The 19,334-nt window shown below is 45.2% G+C and overlaps 1 protein-coding gene across 1 annotated transcript in view; it reads right to left on the bottom strand.

Annotated features, from left to right (window-relative positions):
- armh3 (armadillo like helical domain containing 3) overlaps positions 1–19,334 on the bottom strand; it is a 111,429-nt gene that overhangs the window by 19,714 nt on the left and 72,381 nt on the right. Inside the window, exon 24 of the mRNA XM_055647048.1 lies at positions 7,101–7,179. Coding sequence (XP_055503023.1) covers positions 7,101–7,179 — 79 coding nt within the window. The remainder of the gene's footprint in view (positions 1–7,100; positions 7,180–19,334) is intronic.

The raw sequence follows: 19,334 nt of genomic DNA, 5'->3' as shown, positions 1-19,334 counted from the left end.
AATATGTTGGATACCTATCTCAATTCCACAGGGACATGTCTCCTGCATCTTGGTCCTCTGCCCTTCCCCAAGCAGCTCCCAATAAATCAAAAACTAATTAGTTGTAAAAGTGCCTCTTCTAGCTATGTCGATTTAACACACTGAAGCCAGCTTGTGTGTTTTTTAAGTATGGCGTTGATGTCACAGGCAAGACCTCAGGGTCAAGTCACTGCTGGAGAGATGTGTTGCCATGGCGACAAGGTCTTGGGAAAAAAGGGTTTCAAAACAAATCACAAATGAGAGAACTCTGGCTAAAGACTGGCGATACAATCAGTCCTGGATGCACTTGGTGAACCCTCATAGTTTAGTTTGGAGATCCAGCATGGAAACAGGCCCTTCGGCCCACCGAGTCCACGCCGGCCATCGATCACCCATTCACACTTGTTCGATGTGATCCCAGTTTCTCATCCACTCCCTACACACACAAGAGGCAATTTACAGAGCGCCAATTACCCTACAGATCTATGTCACTGGGGTTGATGTGGGGAGGAGAGGATACCCGTCAGATGAAAGGAGCCAAACGCAGATCATTGAGAAGCACAGAGGGAAGAAAAGGAAATTACAAATGCATTCTTTGTACCCAATCCACTTTCAAACAATGGATGGTTTCACTCAACCTAATTAGGCAATTAAACGATTCAATGAAGTCAGTTGGAGTCATAGGAGTGGCACGGTGGTGCAGTGGTCGAGTTGCTGGTTACAGCAGACCTGAGTTCGATCCTGACTATGGGTGCTGTCTGTACGGAGTTTTACGTTCTCCCTGTGGGTTATCTCCAGGTGCCTCGGTTTCCTCCCACACAGCAAAGACAAACGGGTTTGTAGGCTAATTGACTTCGGTAAAAATGTTCCCTCGTGTGTAAGATAGTGCGATTGTATGGTGATCGCTGGTTGGCATGGAGTCAGTGGGTCAAAGGCCCTGTTTCCACGCTGTATCTCTAAACTAAACGGACGAAGCCTGAAAACAGGCCCTTCAGCCCAACAAATCAATTCCCACCAAAATGCCCTGTCAAAGCTAGTCCCATATCCCTCTAGACCTTTCCTATACATGTGCCTGTCAAAATCTATTTTTCAATGTTGCCAATTCCTTGGAGGAAATCATTTAAAAATACATTAAGACAGGTACATGGACAGGAAAGATTTGGAGGGGTTTGGGCCAAAATGCAGGCAGGTGGGACTCGTGCAGATGAGCATCTTGGTCAGAATGGGCAAGTTGGGCCGAAGGGCTTGTTTCTGTGCTGTTTTGGTGTTTAGGTGTGGTTTAGTTTTAGAGATACAGCGTGAAAACAGGCCCTTCGGCCCACTGGGTCTGCACCGATCACTAGCCCTATCGTGCACACTAGGGATAATTTACAGAATTTACAGAACCTACAAACATGTACGTCTTTGGAATGTGGGAGGAAAGCGGAGCCCCAGGAGGAAAACCCACACGGTCACGGGGAGAACGTGCAAACTCCACACGGACAGCACCTGAGGTCAGGATCCAAATTTGGTCTCTGGTGCTGTTAGGCAGCAGCTCCACCAGCTGTGCCACAATGCTGTCATTTGGATAATTGGATAAATATTTGGAAGGAAAGCAGACTGCAAGGTCATAAAGAATTTGTAGACTACAGGGCTTGGGACTGGTTTTTTTTGGCACTTGGCCCTCTATAAGAGTGGGCACGATGAAACAAATGGCCTTCTTCCACCTTTCTTGTCATAACATCCTATGATTCCACACTCCCCCTGCAGGAAGCCTGAGGAATTCTGGGCAAACTGCACGAACAAGGGCTGTTAGTGAATACTGTGCTGGGTGCTGACAATCCCAGCGAACACCGCAGACACCTTCTTAGTGCGTTGAGAACGCAGTAGCAAGTTCTTGCCTGTTGGCACACAACAGCACTTAGACCAGTATGAAACAAAGTAATTAAGGAGCCAAACATAAAGTCAACTAATTAAAACCAAAGTACTATAAAGATCACTGATAACTTTGCTTCTTGCTCGTGTTCTGACAACATTCCATCTGCCTGATGAAGCCTTACTTTATATTGACCCCTACATGAGTTCAATCACGTAGTTTTTACCCAGAGAAGGGGAATCGAGAACCAGAGGACATGTTTAAGGTGAGAGGGGAACGATTTATTAGGAACCTGAGGAGCAACCTTTGCCCAGAGTAGGGGAATTGAGAACAAGCTTACATAGGTTTAAGGTGAGGGGGGAAAGATTTAATATGAACCCGAGGGATAACTTTTTTACACAAAGGATGGTAGGTATATAGAACGAGCTGCCAGAGAAGGTAGTTGAGGTAGGTACTATCATAACATTTACGAGACATTTGGACAGTTACATGGATAGGATAGGTTTAGAGGGATATGGGCCAAGCGCGAGCAGGTGGGACTAGTGTTGATTGGGCATGTTGGTCGGCATGGGCAAGGTGGGCTGAAGGGCCTGTTTTCACGTTGTATGACTTTATGACTCTAACCCACACATTGATCAGTCTCCGCACAGTCATGTCACAGCTGCAAGGACCTAATCTCTGGAAGTTCCTCAGGAAAGGGATCTTAATATCTGATTCTTGAACATTGTTTCTGTCACCTCCTCTGATGTTTCCTGATGTGGTCTTATGTTAAACCTTTAGAGCTATAGACATGAGACAGTGCATAGAAACAGGGTCTTGGGCCCAGCGAGATCTCACCAATCATCAATTTACACGAATCCTCCCCTAGGTTTAGGTTTATCATTGTCATTTATACCGAGGTACAGGGAAAAGCTTTGATTTGCATGCCAGATTGAAAAAACACTATACATAAATATAATCAGTGCTGGAGTAACTCAGTGAGTCAGGAGGCATCTCTAGGGAACATGGATAAATGATGGTTTAGGTCTGAAGAAGTGAGGGGCGCTAGTGTACAGCGGATGGAGTAAGACGTGTTTTCAAGAGCTCTCCTCCGTTCAGTTTAAATTGTTTAAAAATTACCGTCTGTTCAGCCAAGGTCGCTCTCAGAACTTTTCACAGTCTGTTTATTCAACTCGGCGTGGTGCAGACCTGCATAAAAAACCCCCTGCAAATGCCAGACACACGCAAGGGAAGAGCTAAACAAAAACCGCTAGCAACCTTGGATAACAAAGGCGAAGATAGTGATTCTAATGGAGATGCAAGCGGCCACTCCACACCAACAGGTGCAATGCTGAGAGAGATGTCAGGTCTGAAGAAGTGATCCGACCTCAAAACATCACCTATTTCCTGAGATACTGCCTCACCCGCTGAATTACTCCGGCAGCAGCAATTAGTGTCCATTTGTGCCTATCTTTTGTATAATCCAGCATCTGCAGCTTGTTTCTACAATAATAATGAATAATCTTTTAGTGTAAACGAGCATTTGCAGCTCCTTGTTTTTACGATTATCGATTAAAAAAAGTCAAACAAGTATGATAGATAGAGAAGATAGACCTAGTGTTAGAGTAACTCAGCGGGTCAGGCAGCATTTATGGAGAAAAAGGATGGGTGACATTTCTGGTCGGGATACTTCTTCAGAACCAAAGTCTGAGTCTGAAGAAGGGTCCAACCCGAAACGTTACTCATCATTTCTTCAGAAATATGCCTGACCCACTGAGTTACTCCAGCACTTTGTGTCTATCTCCGGTGCACAAGTTTCTTCCCAGATTCTTATGCAGTCCTCAATTCTACTGCTCGCCTACACAATCGGGGCAATTTACACCAAACAAATTAACCCACCTTTTGGGGACGCGAGAGAAAACCCCGAGGAAACCCACGTGGTCGCAGGGAGAACATGCAAACTCCACACAGACAGCACCGGAGGTTAGGATTGAATGGGGTTTCTGTAGCTGCAAGGCAGCGGCTCTACCGGCTGCGCCACTGTGCTACCCAAACCATATGATGTATTAATAGCGCCCAGGGTAATTAACTGTGCTAAATATGCTCCAATAGGTTGTCATTTTGAACTTTTAAAAATTAAATGGTGTGAAGACCAACTTTGTACCACGGGTTAAAGTGCTTATACCGCAGATACTCTGGGCAAAGGATGCAATGTTGCTGAAAGTCTACAAAAGGTCAATGCAGCTATTGTTTAATTTATCCTAGCTCAGCTGGGAAGCTATTTCAGGCAGTATATCTTCCCAGGCTGCACTTAAGTTCAGGATGAATAAATGGAGGCAGTGTACATGTTGCAAATGTCTGAGCAGGGAACGAAGGTCAGTTGCGAGCGAGTCTGCCTTGTCAGAGATTAAAACAAGTTCCAATCCACGCAGTGGCACAGCAGTAGGGTTGTTACCTTACAGCACTAGAGACCCGAGTTCGATCTTAACTACGGGTGCTGTCTGTATGGAGCTTATACGTCCCTGAATTTGGAGGTATGGGGGTACCTGTTGCTAGATGGAAGAGGGGAGAAGAGGGAGTGTCTCGGGTGAGACACATCCTTGATTATGCTGGTGGCCTTGCTGAGGCAGCGTGAAGCGTAGATGGAGCTAACAGAAGGGATTGTGTGATATCCACGACGAGACTATGACATACAGAAAAATGAAAGGCTTGGATAGTGGATGTGGAAAGGATGTTTCCACTAACGGGAGAGTCTAGGACTAGAGGTTACAGCCTCAGAATTAAAGGACATTCTTTTAGGAAGATGAGGAGAAATTTATTTAGTCGGAAAGTGGTGAAACTGTGGAATTATTTGCCACAGAAGGCTGTGGAAGTCGTCAGTGGATATTTTTACAGCAGAGATAGATAGATTCTTGATTAGTACAGGTGTCAGAGATTATGTGGATAAAGCAGGAGAATGGGTTTAGGAGGGAGAGATAGGTCAGCCATAATTGAATGGCGGAGTAGACTAGATGGGCTGAATGGCCTAATTCTACTCCGATTCGAAATGACTACAGTGGAGCATATAGGCCAGTTTGGGTTGGATGGGGTGAATGGTCTGCTTCTTTGGCACACGTCCGATGGAATTCTAAGCGATACCATCTCCGCTTACTGAATGGCTTGTAAGGTTCCCAAGGCAACCAAAGGTTGCCAGTTCACTCCTGGCAAAGACAAAGCACCTGCCCTGATTTAACTTCTTATCAGCGTTGATTGAATTGAAATAAAAATAGAAAGAGATTGCATGTTCTACAGGACTATGCCAGAGGTGGCTGTATGCAGCAAAAAATCCCAACGGTGACTTCAAATTGAGAGCCTTTTAAAACCCCACTGTGCTTGGTGAAATGCTGGCAGCTTTCCTGTGCACAGGAAGAATAGAAGCCGCCGCCTCCAACTCTCCTGTTCTGAATGCACTGGAACATAAATGTCAAGAGGGAGAAGAGCCTCCTCTCTATGCCTTCATTAGCCATATTGGAAACAATAACAGAGAGTCCACTGTCCCAAAGTCGCGCTGGCTGGATGCCCCAGCTATGAGGTCTATGCAGTGCGACTGTATGTAGAAAAACAGCCATCTAAGCATGCAGCCTGGCCTATGCAGTGTACGGTCTATTTTTATGGATGGTCGAAGGGCTGCAGAGTGGCTCAGTGAAAAAGCTGCTGCCTTACAGCGCCAGGGACCCGGGTTCGATGCCGAGCGATGCTTAGTCTATATGGAATTCACACGTTCTCCCTGTGTCCATCAGGGTTTCCCCCAGGTGTTCCGGTTTCCTCCCACATCCTAAAGACATACGAGATTGTGGGTAAATTGCCCTCTGTAAATGGTCCTTAGCTTATAGGATAGAACTAGTGTACAGGTGATGGATGGTTGGCAAGGACCCGATGGGCCGAAGGGCCTGTTTCCATGCTGAACCTCTCTAAAGTCTACAGTGACCTTGAACTCCCATCCCCATTCCCAGCCTTTGGCAATGGTCGGCATGGACTCGGTGGGCTGAAGGGCCTGTTTCCACACTGTTTCTCTAAATTAAAACTAAAAACAATGAGGTATAAGGTCTATGCAGTGTGACTGTGAGTAAAGACCACGTCTGTGTGTAGCCCACGAGGCTCTTCCATTCAGCTGACTGACTGCCAAAGCTGTCTGCATGTTTGGGCCCATTGCAAGAGGCTTTGACATTGGTGAGCAATTGGATCCAAAATTGGCTTGGAGGAATGAGACAGAGGGTGGTAGTGGCGGGTTGGAGATCTGTGCCACAGGGATGGGTGCTGGATACACTGCAGTTTATCATCGATATTAACGATTGATGTTTCTTTCTCCACAGATGCAGCCCGACCAATGTCGGATTTGATTTCAGAGTTCTGGTATAGGCAGCTTTCTCAGTTCAGTTCAGTTTATTGTCATGTGTACCAAAGTACGGTGCAAAGCTTTTTGTTGCCTGCTAACCAGTTAGCAGAAAGACAATACATGATTTAATCAATCCATTCACAGTGTATAGATTATACGATAAGGGAATAATGCTCGTCTGCCATTTCTGATCACTATATTCTTGGGCAGACGGCAAACAGTGGGTGCGTGGGTTGCAGATGAGGATGGGGATTGTTCCCGGCTGTGATTCATCTGCAGTAATCGTCGTCTGGGTTCACTTATCATCTAACTAATGAGTGGCAGAACTAAAACGCAACAGTGTTCAATGAACAGTGACGCAGCTGGAAGAGCTGCAGACTCACAGCGCCGGAGACCCGGGTACGATCCTGACCTTGGCTGCTGTCTGGGTAGAGTTTGCACGTACTCCCTGTGACCGGGTTCGTTACCTCTAGTTTCCTCCAATACATGTCGGTTTCAAATACGTGTGGGTTTGTACATTAATTGGCCTCCCCTAATGTGCAGGAAATAGATGAGAAAGTAGGAGAGCAGAGCTAGTGTGAACGCGTGATTGATGTTCGACGTGGACTCGGTGGGCCGAAGGTCCTGTTCCCTTGCTGTATCGTTCAATCAATCAATCAATAAAAAGCAGCGTTAAAAAAAGACACGATGTGTTGATATAACTCAGTGGGTCAGGCACAGATGCGGCATGGCCCGCTGAGTTACTCAGGCACAGATGCAGCCTGGCCCGCTGAGTTACTTAGGCACTTAGTGTCTTCTTTTGTAAACCAGCATCGGCAGTCCCTTGTGTCTCCAATAAAAAACAGTGTATTAAGAAGCAACAGGGGCACCTACCTGATCTTCAGAGAGCTGTGAGATGTGATTGACTGCCGCATACGACTCTATCTTGGGGTTAAAATGGTTGATGATGGCTCTGAAATAAAAGGTAGCCCTTAGCAATCTAAACTGACAAGTACAAGAACTGAAATTAATTTTCAGTAGCTAAAATTTAATACAAATTACATTGCATTGATGGTGTTTTTTATAAACTAAAAAAACAAACATGAACTTGCTTTAAACATCCAGGGACGGCACAATAGCGCAGCGATCGATTTGCCATCTTACAGCCACAGAGACCTGAGTCCAATACTGATGCTGTCTGTACGGAGTTTGTAAGTTTCTCCCTGTGACTGCGTGGGTTTCCTCCGGGTTATCTTGTTTCCTCCCACACTCCAAAGAAATTGGCTTCGGTAAAAAATTGGAAGTTGTCCCTAGCATGTAGGACAGTGCTAGTGTACGGGCTGGTTGGCACGGACCCGGTGGGCCAAAGGATCTGTCTGATATGCCGTATCTCTAAAGTTTAAAGCCCACTCTGTGATCTCTGAGGCAACGTATATGGGGACATGAATGACGATTACCTGCCTATTGTCAAAACTGTTCATCACAACAAAATAGCGCTTACAATAATGCATCCAGCAGTCAGCTCCTTCCCTGCAGCACAACTGAGATTACACTTCAAAAAACAATTTCACCAGCTTTGGGACGTTTTGCAGTTATGAGAAATGCCACAAAAAATCAAGTACTTTTCTTCCTTATCCTTGTCATAACTCCAGAGAAGGTCGGAAACATAATGTTCTCTGCATAGTAAGTTCTGAACAAAACAAATGACTTCTTACGGCACTTTTCTCCAATGCAGGATGGGAGAAGTTACCCAGCTAAATTTTTGAAGTTTGATTACTGGTGTATTCTGTTTAGTTATCAGTTTGCAACTTGAAAGTAGCAGACTTGGGAGATGGGATACCTTCCACTGAAATCGTACTCTGCTCATGTATGTATAGTATGATGTGACTGGATAGCATCCAAACAATAATGTTTCAGTATATCCTGATGCATGTGACAATAACAAACCAATATCAATTGATTCATAAACACGTACTATAATCCTGGAGTCATAGAAACAGACCCTTTGGCCCAACCTGTCCATGCCGACCAAGATGTCCCATCTAAGCTGGTTCCATTTCTTGCGTTTGGCCCATATCTCTCTAAACCTTTCCTGTCCGTGTACCTGTCCGAGTGTTCCTTTGTTTATATCTTAAATATATATGGTACATCAATGGAGTCCCATTATACTGTAGATGCTGGCATCTTGAGCAAAGCACACTGTGCTGGAGGAACTCAGTGGGTCAGACAGCATCTGGGGAGGGAATGGGCGGATGACGTTTCAAGTCGTGACCCTCTTCAGATTCATTGTATTTTAGTATTTAGTACCTACTATTGACTCTAACCTGTCAAATTCTATTAAAGTGTGATCTCTAGTGTCTCATTTGCATGATAGACCAGTGATTACACTCGAAAGCACTTCAGCATCTAAAAAGCAGTCCATTTTACTCAGAATTAACTGCTGTGCTTCACACAAAGCATCGGTGATTCACACTTCTCTCTAGTTCTGTTCTGTGCAGCTTCAGTCCACAACTCTAGGTTCCCTCTCAGTGCAAAGGCTGGATTACTATGGCAATGAATTGGCTCAGAGATACTCCAATTTCTACTGACACAACTATAATATCTTCCGGAACTAATAGGTGAACAATTAGACAAAATGCCAAACTAACCACAAAGCCAGCAAGCCCAAAGAGATGGGCACAACATTTTAAGCATCCTATCCCCACTCTCCCATTACCCCTACTCTCTCCTCTTTCCCATTACATGCACTCTCTCCAATCTCCCATTATACAATCTCTCTCTCCTCCCTCCCATTACATACACTCTTTCCACTCTCTCCACCCTTCCATTACACGCACCCCCGCTTGAGAGTTGTAAGGCAGCAATATGTACTAAAAGGGAAATGCAGATGCTGGTTTATACCAAAGATAGACACAAAGTGCTGGACTAACTCAGTGAGTCAGGCAGCATCTCTGGAGAAAAAAGATAGGTGACGTTTCGGACGTTCTGAGCTGAAACATTACTTATTCATGTTCTCCAGAAATGCTGCCTGACCCACTGTGTTACTCCAGCATTTTGTGCCTATCTTTTGTTAAGGCAACAATGCCTGGCTGCCGTAAGGCTGTGAAAGCCAGATGGGGGATATTAAAACCAGATTTATTTATGAAGGAGAGATGGATTTGTCACACAAGTCAGCGGGATGCAAGGCTTGTAACTCAATGCGCAGATAAAACAGCAGGATTTAGCCCAAGTCGTGGATTCAAAGACAGAACAAATGTGACCCAGATAATTACAGGATGTTCCACATTCTGTCTTACATGATGTTGCCAGTGATTTACGAAGGGCGGTCTCGTAGGGTAAGACTTTCGCTGTGGAGCAGTTGGTGGCCGAGATTTGACCTTAACATTAATACTTCTGATCGTAAGTTAACAGAAGAAACTGTACTTTGGTTTCACCCAGTCCTCAAGATGTGACTTACATAATGAGTCTAAAAATATCTCCTATTGTTTGATTGAAACAGCATAGAAACAGGCCCTCTGGCCCAGAGCAACCACACTGACCATCGCCAAAGTCTGGGAGTGGGGGTGGGAGTGCAGGCTCGGGATGTGGCTTCCATGTCCGAATGTAAAAATCCCTCTTTTTTAATGAATTGATCGAAAACACAGCATTGAAACAGGCCCTTCGGCGCACTGTGCCCATCGAATGGGGACGGGAGTTCAGGGTCACTTTCAATTTTAGAGATAGTGTGGAAAGCATCCTACCTAGTCTTTGGCCCACTGAATCTTTGGATTAAATGGGCACTACCTCCCTCTGATTGCAGGTGGTGAATTTATTCAATGTGTTCGTTACCTATGCCTTCCTTCCCACACCAAGCCGTAACGATGAACTTTACTATGAGATCATTCGAATGAATCAGGTCTTTGATAACTAGTATTGAATGGATGAGTGTACATTTTCCTCTTTAGACTTTTAGATTTTCGAGGTACAGCGTGGAAACAGGCACTTTTACCCACCGATTCCATTTTTTATTTTACTGAAGCCAATTACCCTACAAATATGCAGGGTTTGGGAATGTGGAAGAAAACCGGAGCACCCAAGAAAACCCATGCGGTGACAGGAAGAACGTACAAACTCCGTACAGGCAACACAAGTAGTCAGGATCAAAACCGGGTTTCTGGCGCTGTGAGGCAGCAACTCATTTGGTCAGCTTGAACCTTGGGTTGGTTAAGCATACATGGGGGTTGGGATCGGGGGAGGTGAGGGTGGCTTGGCACTTTGGGAATCACCTCTGAAGTAGGGTTACTGGTGATGGGGGATGAGTGAGAGACAACTTTTATGCAAGCACGCTCCTAAAAACTGTAACGGAATGGGCCAAGGAGAACTACTCATCAGCCGAGCTTTGTTATACACAAGGGATAGACAGGACCTAGAAGCTGCATTTGAAGAATGGCATATCCTTGAAGAACATTGTGGATGATGAATCATGGGGCTTCAAACCTCAAGCTCACATGCAGGGGGCAGGACCTACATGAATGCAAAGCAATCGGCACAGCCGTAGAGTTGTTGCCTTCCAGTGACTTTATGTGCAATAAGCTTGATTAGAACAGAAATACTGAGGGCAGCAAAGTGCTATCCAGGTCTGAAGTCATGGGTGGACATGAGAAGTGGGGCAGCCATGTGTTGTGTTTGACTTGAGCAGGGGTTACCAACCTTTTTCCTCCAGTTTACCCCGGCAACTTTAATAGCACATAACAATGTTATTTCACTTATTTATGAACAACTAATGATGAACAAATAACGGGTATACCAGAACCAAACACAGTCAGTCAATGTACAAATCCAGACTCAACAAATCTACCCCCTGGGGGTAAATTTACCCCAGGTTGGGAACCCTTGGACTAGAGGGAAATGGGATGAAGATATTAAAAACAGAAAACACTACAAATATACTCAGCAGGTTAGGCAGCATCTGTGGAAAGAGAAACAGGTAATGTTTCAGGTCCAATACAATTCTGATAATTGCCTTAATCCAAAATGTTGATTGCTTTCATTTCCACGGATGCCACCAAACCTGCTGAGTGCTTCCAGCAATTTTTGTTTCATTTCAAATTTACAGAATCAGCAGTTCTTTTGATTCTTTCACAGATGACGGTACAGTTAATGATCTTACATGCGCTGTGCATGATTGGTGGTGTCAGAGCACTAGGTAGGGTTGCTTTTCTATTCACACTGTTGCAAACCTCCATTACTTAAATAAATAATTAGGGCAGCACAGTAACGCAGCAGTAGAGTTGCTGCCTTACCGCACCAGAGACCCTGGTTTGATCCTGACTACAGGCGCTGTCTGTACAGAGTTTATACGTTCTCCCTGTGACCGCGTGGATTTTCTCTGGGTGCTCTGGTTTCCTCCACATACTCCATAGAGCTACAGGTTTGTAGGTTCATGTGGCTTCAGTAAACATTGTAAATTATCCCTAATGTGTAGGATAGTGCGAGTGAACAGGGATCGCTGGTCGCCGTGGACTCAGCGGGACGAAGGGCCTGTTTCCACGATGTATCTCTAAACTAAATTAAAATTGTTCAAGATGATGAACTAACTTCCATGCACAAATTTGATAATTAAAATACAATTCTTTGCCATTTAAAGAAAAATCATTTTCATAATGCAAGATTTATGAGGCTAGGTACACAGGAATCGATGACTCAGAGCGGCTGGCCCTCGAAGGCAGAAAACAAAAGCTGTCATTGCAAGATTGATTCGCTGTCAAGTAGAATTGTTTCACCTGCTTCAAGTGCAGACATCCTTCTTCTTCCCCCTCCCCCCCCCCCCACCCCACCCAACTCCCCTTTCACTCTGACTATAGACATTGCCCACACTTTCATTTCTGAATGTAAAAGATTCTCCTAATTGATTGATCGATCAAAAATACAGCATTGAAACAGGCCCTTCGGCCCACTGAGTCCATGCCGACCAGTGATCACCCCATACACTAGCACAATTCTACTCTAATGACACGTTACAATTCTTTTACAAAAGTGAATTCACCTACAAACCTGTAGGTCTTTTGAATGTGGAATCTGCCTTACAGCGCCAGAGACTCGGGTTTGATCCTGACTACAGGTGCTGTCTGTGCGGAGTTGCACGTTCTCCCTGTGACCGGGTGGGTTTTCTCTGGTTTCCTCCCACACTTCAAAGATGTAGGTTAATCTAATGCAGGTTAATTGGTCTCTGTAAATTGTCCCTCGTGTATAGGATAGAACTGGTGGTCGCAGGTCAGCGCGGACTCGCTGAGCCCAAGGGTCCGTTTCCACGCAGTATCTCTGAACTAAACCAGACATAGGCCAAAGAGTTTGCATCAGTGAGTTGTGCTGATTAATGACCGACCTGGCATGTTAGCCGATCGATCTTACATGTTGTGCAGCTGTTGAAATCCTTGTGTGAAATGGATGCCTATGCTATCTCTCCCAAAGGACTTGCTGAAGTTTCCAGCTCACTCTAAAGAGTTTTATACTAAACAAAATGAATTTCAACCCTCATGTAGTGTTAGCATCAAACACTCCCATGGCCGGGACAGCTCAGGTTAGGCGCAGAATTAAACTCCACTGAGACCGTCTCAATAATTTGTCTCGGCGCCTTTGTGTTGCACTAGAAAATTGGGATTTTTAGTTAGTTTAAAGACACGGCAGAGAAATAGGCCCTTCAGCCCATCGAGTGCATGCCGACCATCGATCACCCATTCACACTAGTTCTATGCTACCATCTTTGACATCCACTCCATACACAGTTGGTGCAATTTACAGAGGACAATTACCTACAAACCCATAAGTCTTTGGTATGTGGGAGGAAACCAGAGTACCCAGAGGAAACCCACACAGTCTCGGGGAGAACATGCAAACTCCACTGAGACAGGTACCCAAAGTTAGGATTTAACCCAAGTCTCTGGCGCTGGGAGGCAATTGTGTTTAGTTTTGCAATAATATTGTATTTTTTATTTAATCTTATTTTGTTTGGTTTATTACATTATGTATTTAATACAGTGTTTACAGACCTGTTGTGCTGCTGCAAGAATTTAATGGTCCTTTAGTTTATTTTATTGTCACATGAACCGAGGTCCAGGGAAAAGCTTTTTGTTGCATGCTAACCAGTCAGCGGAAAGATACACAATTACAGTCAAGCTAGCCACAGTGTACAGATGCATGAAAGAGGGAATAACGTTTAGTGCAAGATAAAGTTTAAGTACATATGAAAATTAAACACTCGACTCCCTCCCTCTCTCTCTATATTATGGATTTTTTCTATATTTCACTGCAGTTATAACGTGCTCTCACAATGCACTTGGCAGTTAACATTGGCCAGTGCTGAATTAGAAGCAGCATAAATCATCAAACACGGTCCACTCTGAGCTGGGCTGAAAGCGTTAAGATCAATCTATCATTGGATTTTTCTGCACCCTGCAAATCAACCACCTACTCGGTGATTTCACGACTCAGATTAAAGCAGAAACACAATGGGAATTTAAATCGCTCCACTTAGAAAGGTGAGGTTTAATGCATGGTCACGATTCTGCTTGTAATTGGGTTCCCAGCCTTGATTGGCGGTGTGCCAAACAGACCCATCGCTGTATTCCACCAGCATCAGTCACCAGGCATGTGCATGCAACATCATCTTCAGTCTGAAGATGGGTCCCGACCCACAATGACCTCTGTGCATTTCCCTCCTCTGATACTGCCTAACCCACTGAGTTCCTGCATCAACTACATCTTCATCATCAAGAGTGTTCCCACTTCTGTACAGTTCCAGATCCAGGACTTTCACAATGTTGGACCAAAAAGCTGGAGTAACTCAGTGAGACAGACAGCATCTCTGGAGAGAAGGAATGGGTGATGTTCCGGGTCGAGACCCATCTTCAGACAGTCTGAGTTTCTCTTTGAGAAACGTCTTTGAGTTACTCCAGCTTTTTGTGTTTATCTTCGGTTTAAACCAGCACCTGCAGTTCCTTCCTACCCACTACTTGTTTAATTTAGTTTGACATATGTACATACCGAGGTCTCCCAGTTGGATTGCAACCTTGTCGTGGTTGGGGAGCTTGTGTGTCTCAGTGACCCCTAGAGCTATGCCAGCGGGAGATTCGTCTCCTGTTTGGGTCTCCCATGCTGGACAGGTCGAAGGATAGAGGCGAGACAAAGAGCGATCCACTGGTCCTCCAGGTTGGAGGTGGAGCACAGGGCTAACAACTCAGTCTCGTAAAACAAATATGTTATGGAAACAGCAACTGAAGGAATCAACACTACTGAGTGGAGGACCTTCGTGGCTGCCCTAAATGCCAGGAGGCATATTAGGCAGTAAGTAAGTAACGTACTGAGGAACAGTGAAAAGCTTTTTGTTGCGTGCTATCAAGTCAACAGAACGACTATATCAATACCATCAAGCCATCCACAGTGTAGAAACAGGATAACGGGAATAACCTTTGGTGCAAGGTTTAGTTTAGTCTATTATTGTCATGTGCACTGAAGCTCAGTGAAAAGCTTTGTGTTGCATGCTATCCAGTCAGCGGAAAGACTATGCGTGAATTCAACAAGCTGTCTACAGTGTACGTATACAAGAATAAGGGAATAATGTACAGGTTGAACACTGATTTTCTGTACTTCAGTTCCAGAGCCTTTCTAGATTATCTGTTTTTCTGGACAAACAGAGGTCACGCAATAATGAAATGACAATACACCCCTGGCCCGGTATTGCTACCCTTCCCGTGACTCTAGAGCACCATAGAATGCCAGAAACTTAAATAAAAATATAAAATGTAAACTGAATGTGAATGGAATGACGTGCCAACACATCCCCACGGCTGTTTAGAGTCCCGGCTTCCGATGCCACTCCCGACTCGCAAGGTGCACCAGTGGGGCTCCCTCCCCTCTCATCCGCTGTCACTTCCAAGATGGAGTATGCTGGAGACTTCAGGGGAAGGAGGAGGTGGTGGTGGCCCGAAGGTCGACGGCAGTGGTGGTGGTGGTGGGGAAAGGAGGAGGTCAGGGGGGTGGAGCAGGGGATTTGCGGCTTCCGGACTTCGGGTCACAACCTCCTCCCAACCCCTCCTGCCCCCACCACCGCAGCCACCCCCCCTCCCTCTCCCCTGAAGTCGCCGACATGCTCCACCTTGGAAGCGACTGCGGGAGAGAGGGAAGGGAGGGAGTCACATGGTGACAGAGGGGGTACACTGAAACACAAAGTGCTCGAGTAACTCAGTCTGAGGAAAGGTCCTGATGTCACCTATCCGTGTTTTCCAGAGATCCTGACCCGCTGAATTACTCCACCATAGTGTCATTTCGGAGGGTGAAGAAGCGCTTGCTGGTGCACCATGCATGTCAGGAGTGTCGTCGGAACCGGGGGTCTAAATGGCTGGGGAGACTGAGCCAGGGATGGGTCAGCAGGTCCCTCCGCTATATCCGACATCTCTTACATGGGGGTCGTTAAAACAAGGGCTTTATGTATTGTCTTTGTGAAACAGTTAGGAGAGAAGACGGGCGTCATAGTGGCATAGCGGTAGAGCCTTACCGCCAGAGACCCAGGTTCAATCCTCACTATGGGTGCGTGTCTGTGAGGAGTTTATACATTCTCTGCGGGAGAGAGTGACCTGCGTAGGGTTTCTCTGAGATTGTTCGTTTCCTCCCACACTCCAAAGACCTACAGGTTTGTACATGAATTGGCTTGGTATAAATGTAAAATGTCTCTAATGTGTGTAGGATAGTGTTAGTGATCGGGGATCGCTGGTCGGTGCGCATGCTGTGGGCCGAAGGGCTTGCTTCTGCACTGTATCTTTAAACTAAAAAGGATCGAGAGCATAGTTGATTCGTTCACGACTGAATGACCAACTTGCAGAAAGCTGGAGTAACTCAGCAAGTCAAATAGCATTTCTGGAGAACATGGACAGGTAGTGTGTCAGGTTGGGACCCTTCTTCATATTGACTCTGGAGAACACGGATAGATGACGTCTCGGGAGAGGACCCTTCTTCAGACTGGTTTGAATCTGTATGAAGAAAGGTCCCAACGCAAAACGTCACCTGTCCATGTTTTCTCGGGATTTTGCCTGACTTGCTGAGTTACTCCAGCACTTTGTGTCTTTTTTTGTGTAAACCAGCACCTGCAGTTTCTTGTTTCTCGAACCAATTGATTGTGGCTGGCAAACAGCGCAGAGGCTTTGTAGCAGAAAGACACCTGGACCAGACTTTATATTACAGCACTATAACTGCCTCATTTATCACCACTGCATAGAACAATTAACAATGGTGATCATGCACACCTATAATTAGCATCCCTGCTGCTTTATAAATCAGGATTGGTAGCTTCCTTTAATGCCAGGAAGATCGGTTTCAACAAAGGAAAAACACATAAATTGCGACAATGGTTTGCAGACAGAAGGCACAGATTTAAATGGAGCAAGTGGGGGCATTAATCAAAAGCAGATGTAATATTAAAGTGGGTTTAAAATGGAGCTTCAGATTGTGCGGCTTGGAGCACAGAGGTGTGAACAATAAAGGTTGCAGTGATTTAACAGGAGCTTGGTTTCACATACATAGAACAGTATAGCACAGGTACAGGCCCTTCAGCCCACAATGTCCGTGTAGAAGCCAAGTTAAAGAATCTTCTCTGCCAGCACTTGATCCATGCAAATCCATGTGTCTATCCAAAAGCCTTTTAAAAACAACACAATTGCATCTGCCTCCAACACCACACCTGGCAGTGTGTAGCAGGCACCTACCATCCTCTGTGTAACAACATTGCCCTGGTTGTGAAAGACTCTAAAAGCTGGCATGGTGGTGCAGCGGCGAGAAGCTGCCGTACAAAGCCAGAGACCTGGGTTCAATCCTGACCTCGGGTGTTGTCTGTGTGGAGTTTGCACATTCTCCCTGTGTCCACGTGGATTTCCTCTCGGTGCGTTCCTCCCACATCCCAAAAACGTGCAGGTTCGTAGGTTAATTGCCTTCTGTAAATTGTCCCTAGTGTGTAGGATAGAACTAGTGCATGGGTGATTGCTGGTTCGTGTGGATTTGGTGGGCCAAAAGGCTTATTTCCACGGTGTATCTCTAAACTAAACCAAACCAAAGTAAACATGCATTATGCAAAAGGAATTTCATGAGTTAATTTAACAATAATTTATTTAACAATCAAATTATCAAGTTATTGACAGAATTACGTAACTGCTTGCACTCCAGAATTAAAAGCTTTGCTGACTGATATTAATGCCATTGGCCAGATCTAAACATGCGATTACTGGCTTAATTAAAAAATCAATAGATTAAATTAATTATTGCCACACAATGGCAGGAGACTGGAGCTAATCCATTCACTCGCAAGTGGAGTCGAAATCACGGGCCCCATGTCTTATGCTTGCAACAGCAGAACCTCGAGGCAGACTTGCACCATGGTTCATTGAGAGACCCCCGGGGAACGTCAATTAAATGATGAAAGGCGACTCCTCCGAAACGTTGCACTTGATTTATCTTCCAGCTCAAGAAAGACGATTAGAGTCACAGTCATACAGCGCGAAAACAAGGCCTTATGCCCAACTTACCCACACCGACCAACAAGTCTCACCTACATTAGTCTCACCTGCCTGCACTTGGCCCATATCCCTCTAAACCTATCCTATCCATGTACCTGGCCAAATGTTTCTTAAATATTATGATAATACCTGCCTCAACTATCTCCTCCAGCAGGCTCATTCCATATACCCACCACCCTTTGTGTAAAAAAGTTACCCCTCAGGTTTCTATTAAATTGTTCCCCCTCTCACATTACACCTATGTCCTCTGGTTCTCGATTCCCCTACTCTGGGCAAGAGACTCTGTGCGTCTATTCCTCTTACGATTTTGTACACTTCTATAAGATCACCCCTGATTTTTCTGCGCTCCATGGAAGGAGTCCTAGCCTGCTCAACCTCTCCCGATAGCTCAGATCCTCGAGTCCTGGCAACATCCTCGTAAATCTTCTCTGCACCTTTTCCAGCTTGACTACATCTTTCTTACCAGATGGTGCCCAAAACTGAACACAATACTCTGAATGATTAACCAGGATGGAAATGTCAGACTAGAGGGCATGGCTTTAAGGTGAGAAGTTTTAAAGGGAATGTGCGGGGAAAGTTTATTTTCTCACGGCGAGCATGGTGGGTGCCGGGAACACGCTGTCTGGGTGGTGGTGGCAGATATGATAGTGATGTTTAAGAGGCTTTCAGATATGCACAAGGATGTGCAGGGAATGAAAGGAAATGGATCACATGCAGACAGTGGAGATTACAGTTGGCATCATGTTCGGCACAGACATTGTGGGCTGAAGGACCTGTTACCATGTGTGCTTTTCTATGTTCTAAGTTTTAGGGCCAATTGGCTGAGACTTACAACTACCTTTTATAATCTTATGTGGTTAACAGGAAATTATAAGATTAATGGGAGATTACTGTGTGCAAATTGTCTGACATTCCCACAAGGCCCACAACTCAAAACCACTTATCCTGGTTGTATTGTACTCAGGGCTTGTGTGAGGTTGTGTAGGGCAGGAAATGAATACATATTAATATTCTTGACACAAGACCACAAGAAATTGCAGAGCATTGTGGATGTAGCCCAGTCCTTCACAGACCAGAATCCCCACCATGACTCCATCTACATTTCACGCTGCCTCAGAAAAGCAGCCAACATGATCAAAGACTTGTCTCACCCCTGCGACTCCTTCTTCCTTCTCCCATCTGGCAGAAGGTACAGAAGCTTGAACGTGTGGGCTACCAAACTTGGAACAGCATCTTCCCCTCTGTTATCAAGCTTCTGAACGATCCTTCCATAAGCTATGGTGCTGTCCGATTCACCGCCACCCCATTGTGGACATTGGACTGAAACTGATGCACTACATTGCATTTATGCATAAAACTATATTCTGAACTCTATCTTCCCCCTTACTCAACCTATTGTACTTGAGTTTGAGTTGGTTGTATTTATGTGACCTATGAATAAATGTATGAAAACTTTATTGTCTCAAGTGACAAGTCACAGTGATATTCTTTGTTTTGCATACCCAAGGCATGCAAAGAGTTGCCACATGCAGGGCGCCGACAGTAACAAAGAATCCCTCCTTTATTCTCCCTCCCCCCCTCCCCTCGC

The sequence above is a fragment of the Leucoraja erinacea genome, chromosome 15 (genome assembly GCF_028641065.1).
Source record: "Leucoraja erinacea ecotype New England chromosome 15, Leri_hhj_1, whole genome shotgun sequence".
Classification (NCBI taxonomy): domain Eukaryota; kingdom Metazoa; phylum Chordata; class Chondrichthyes; order Rajiformes; family Rajidae; genus Leucoraja; species Leucoraja erinaceus.
The sequence above is the reverse complement of the archived record's forward strand: the minus strand, read 5'-3'. Positions and strand labels throughout refer to the sequence as shown.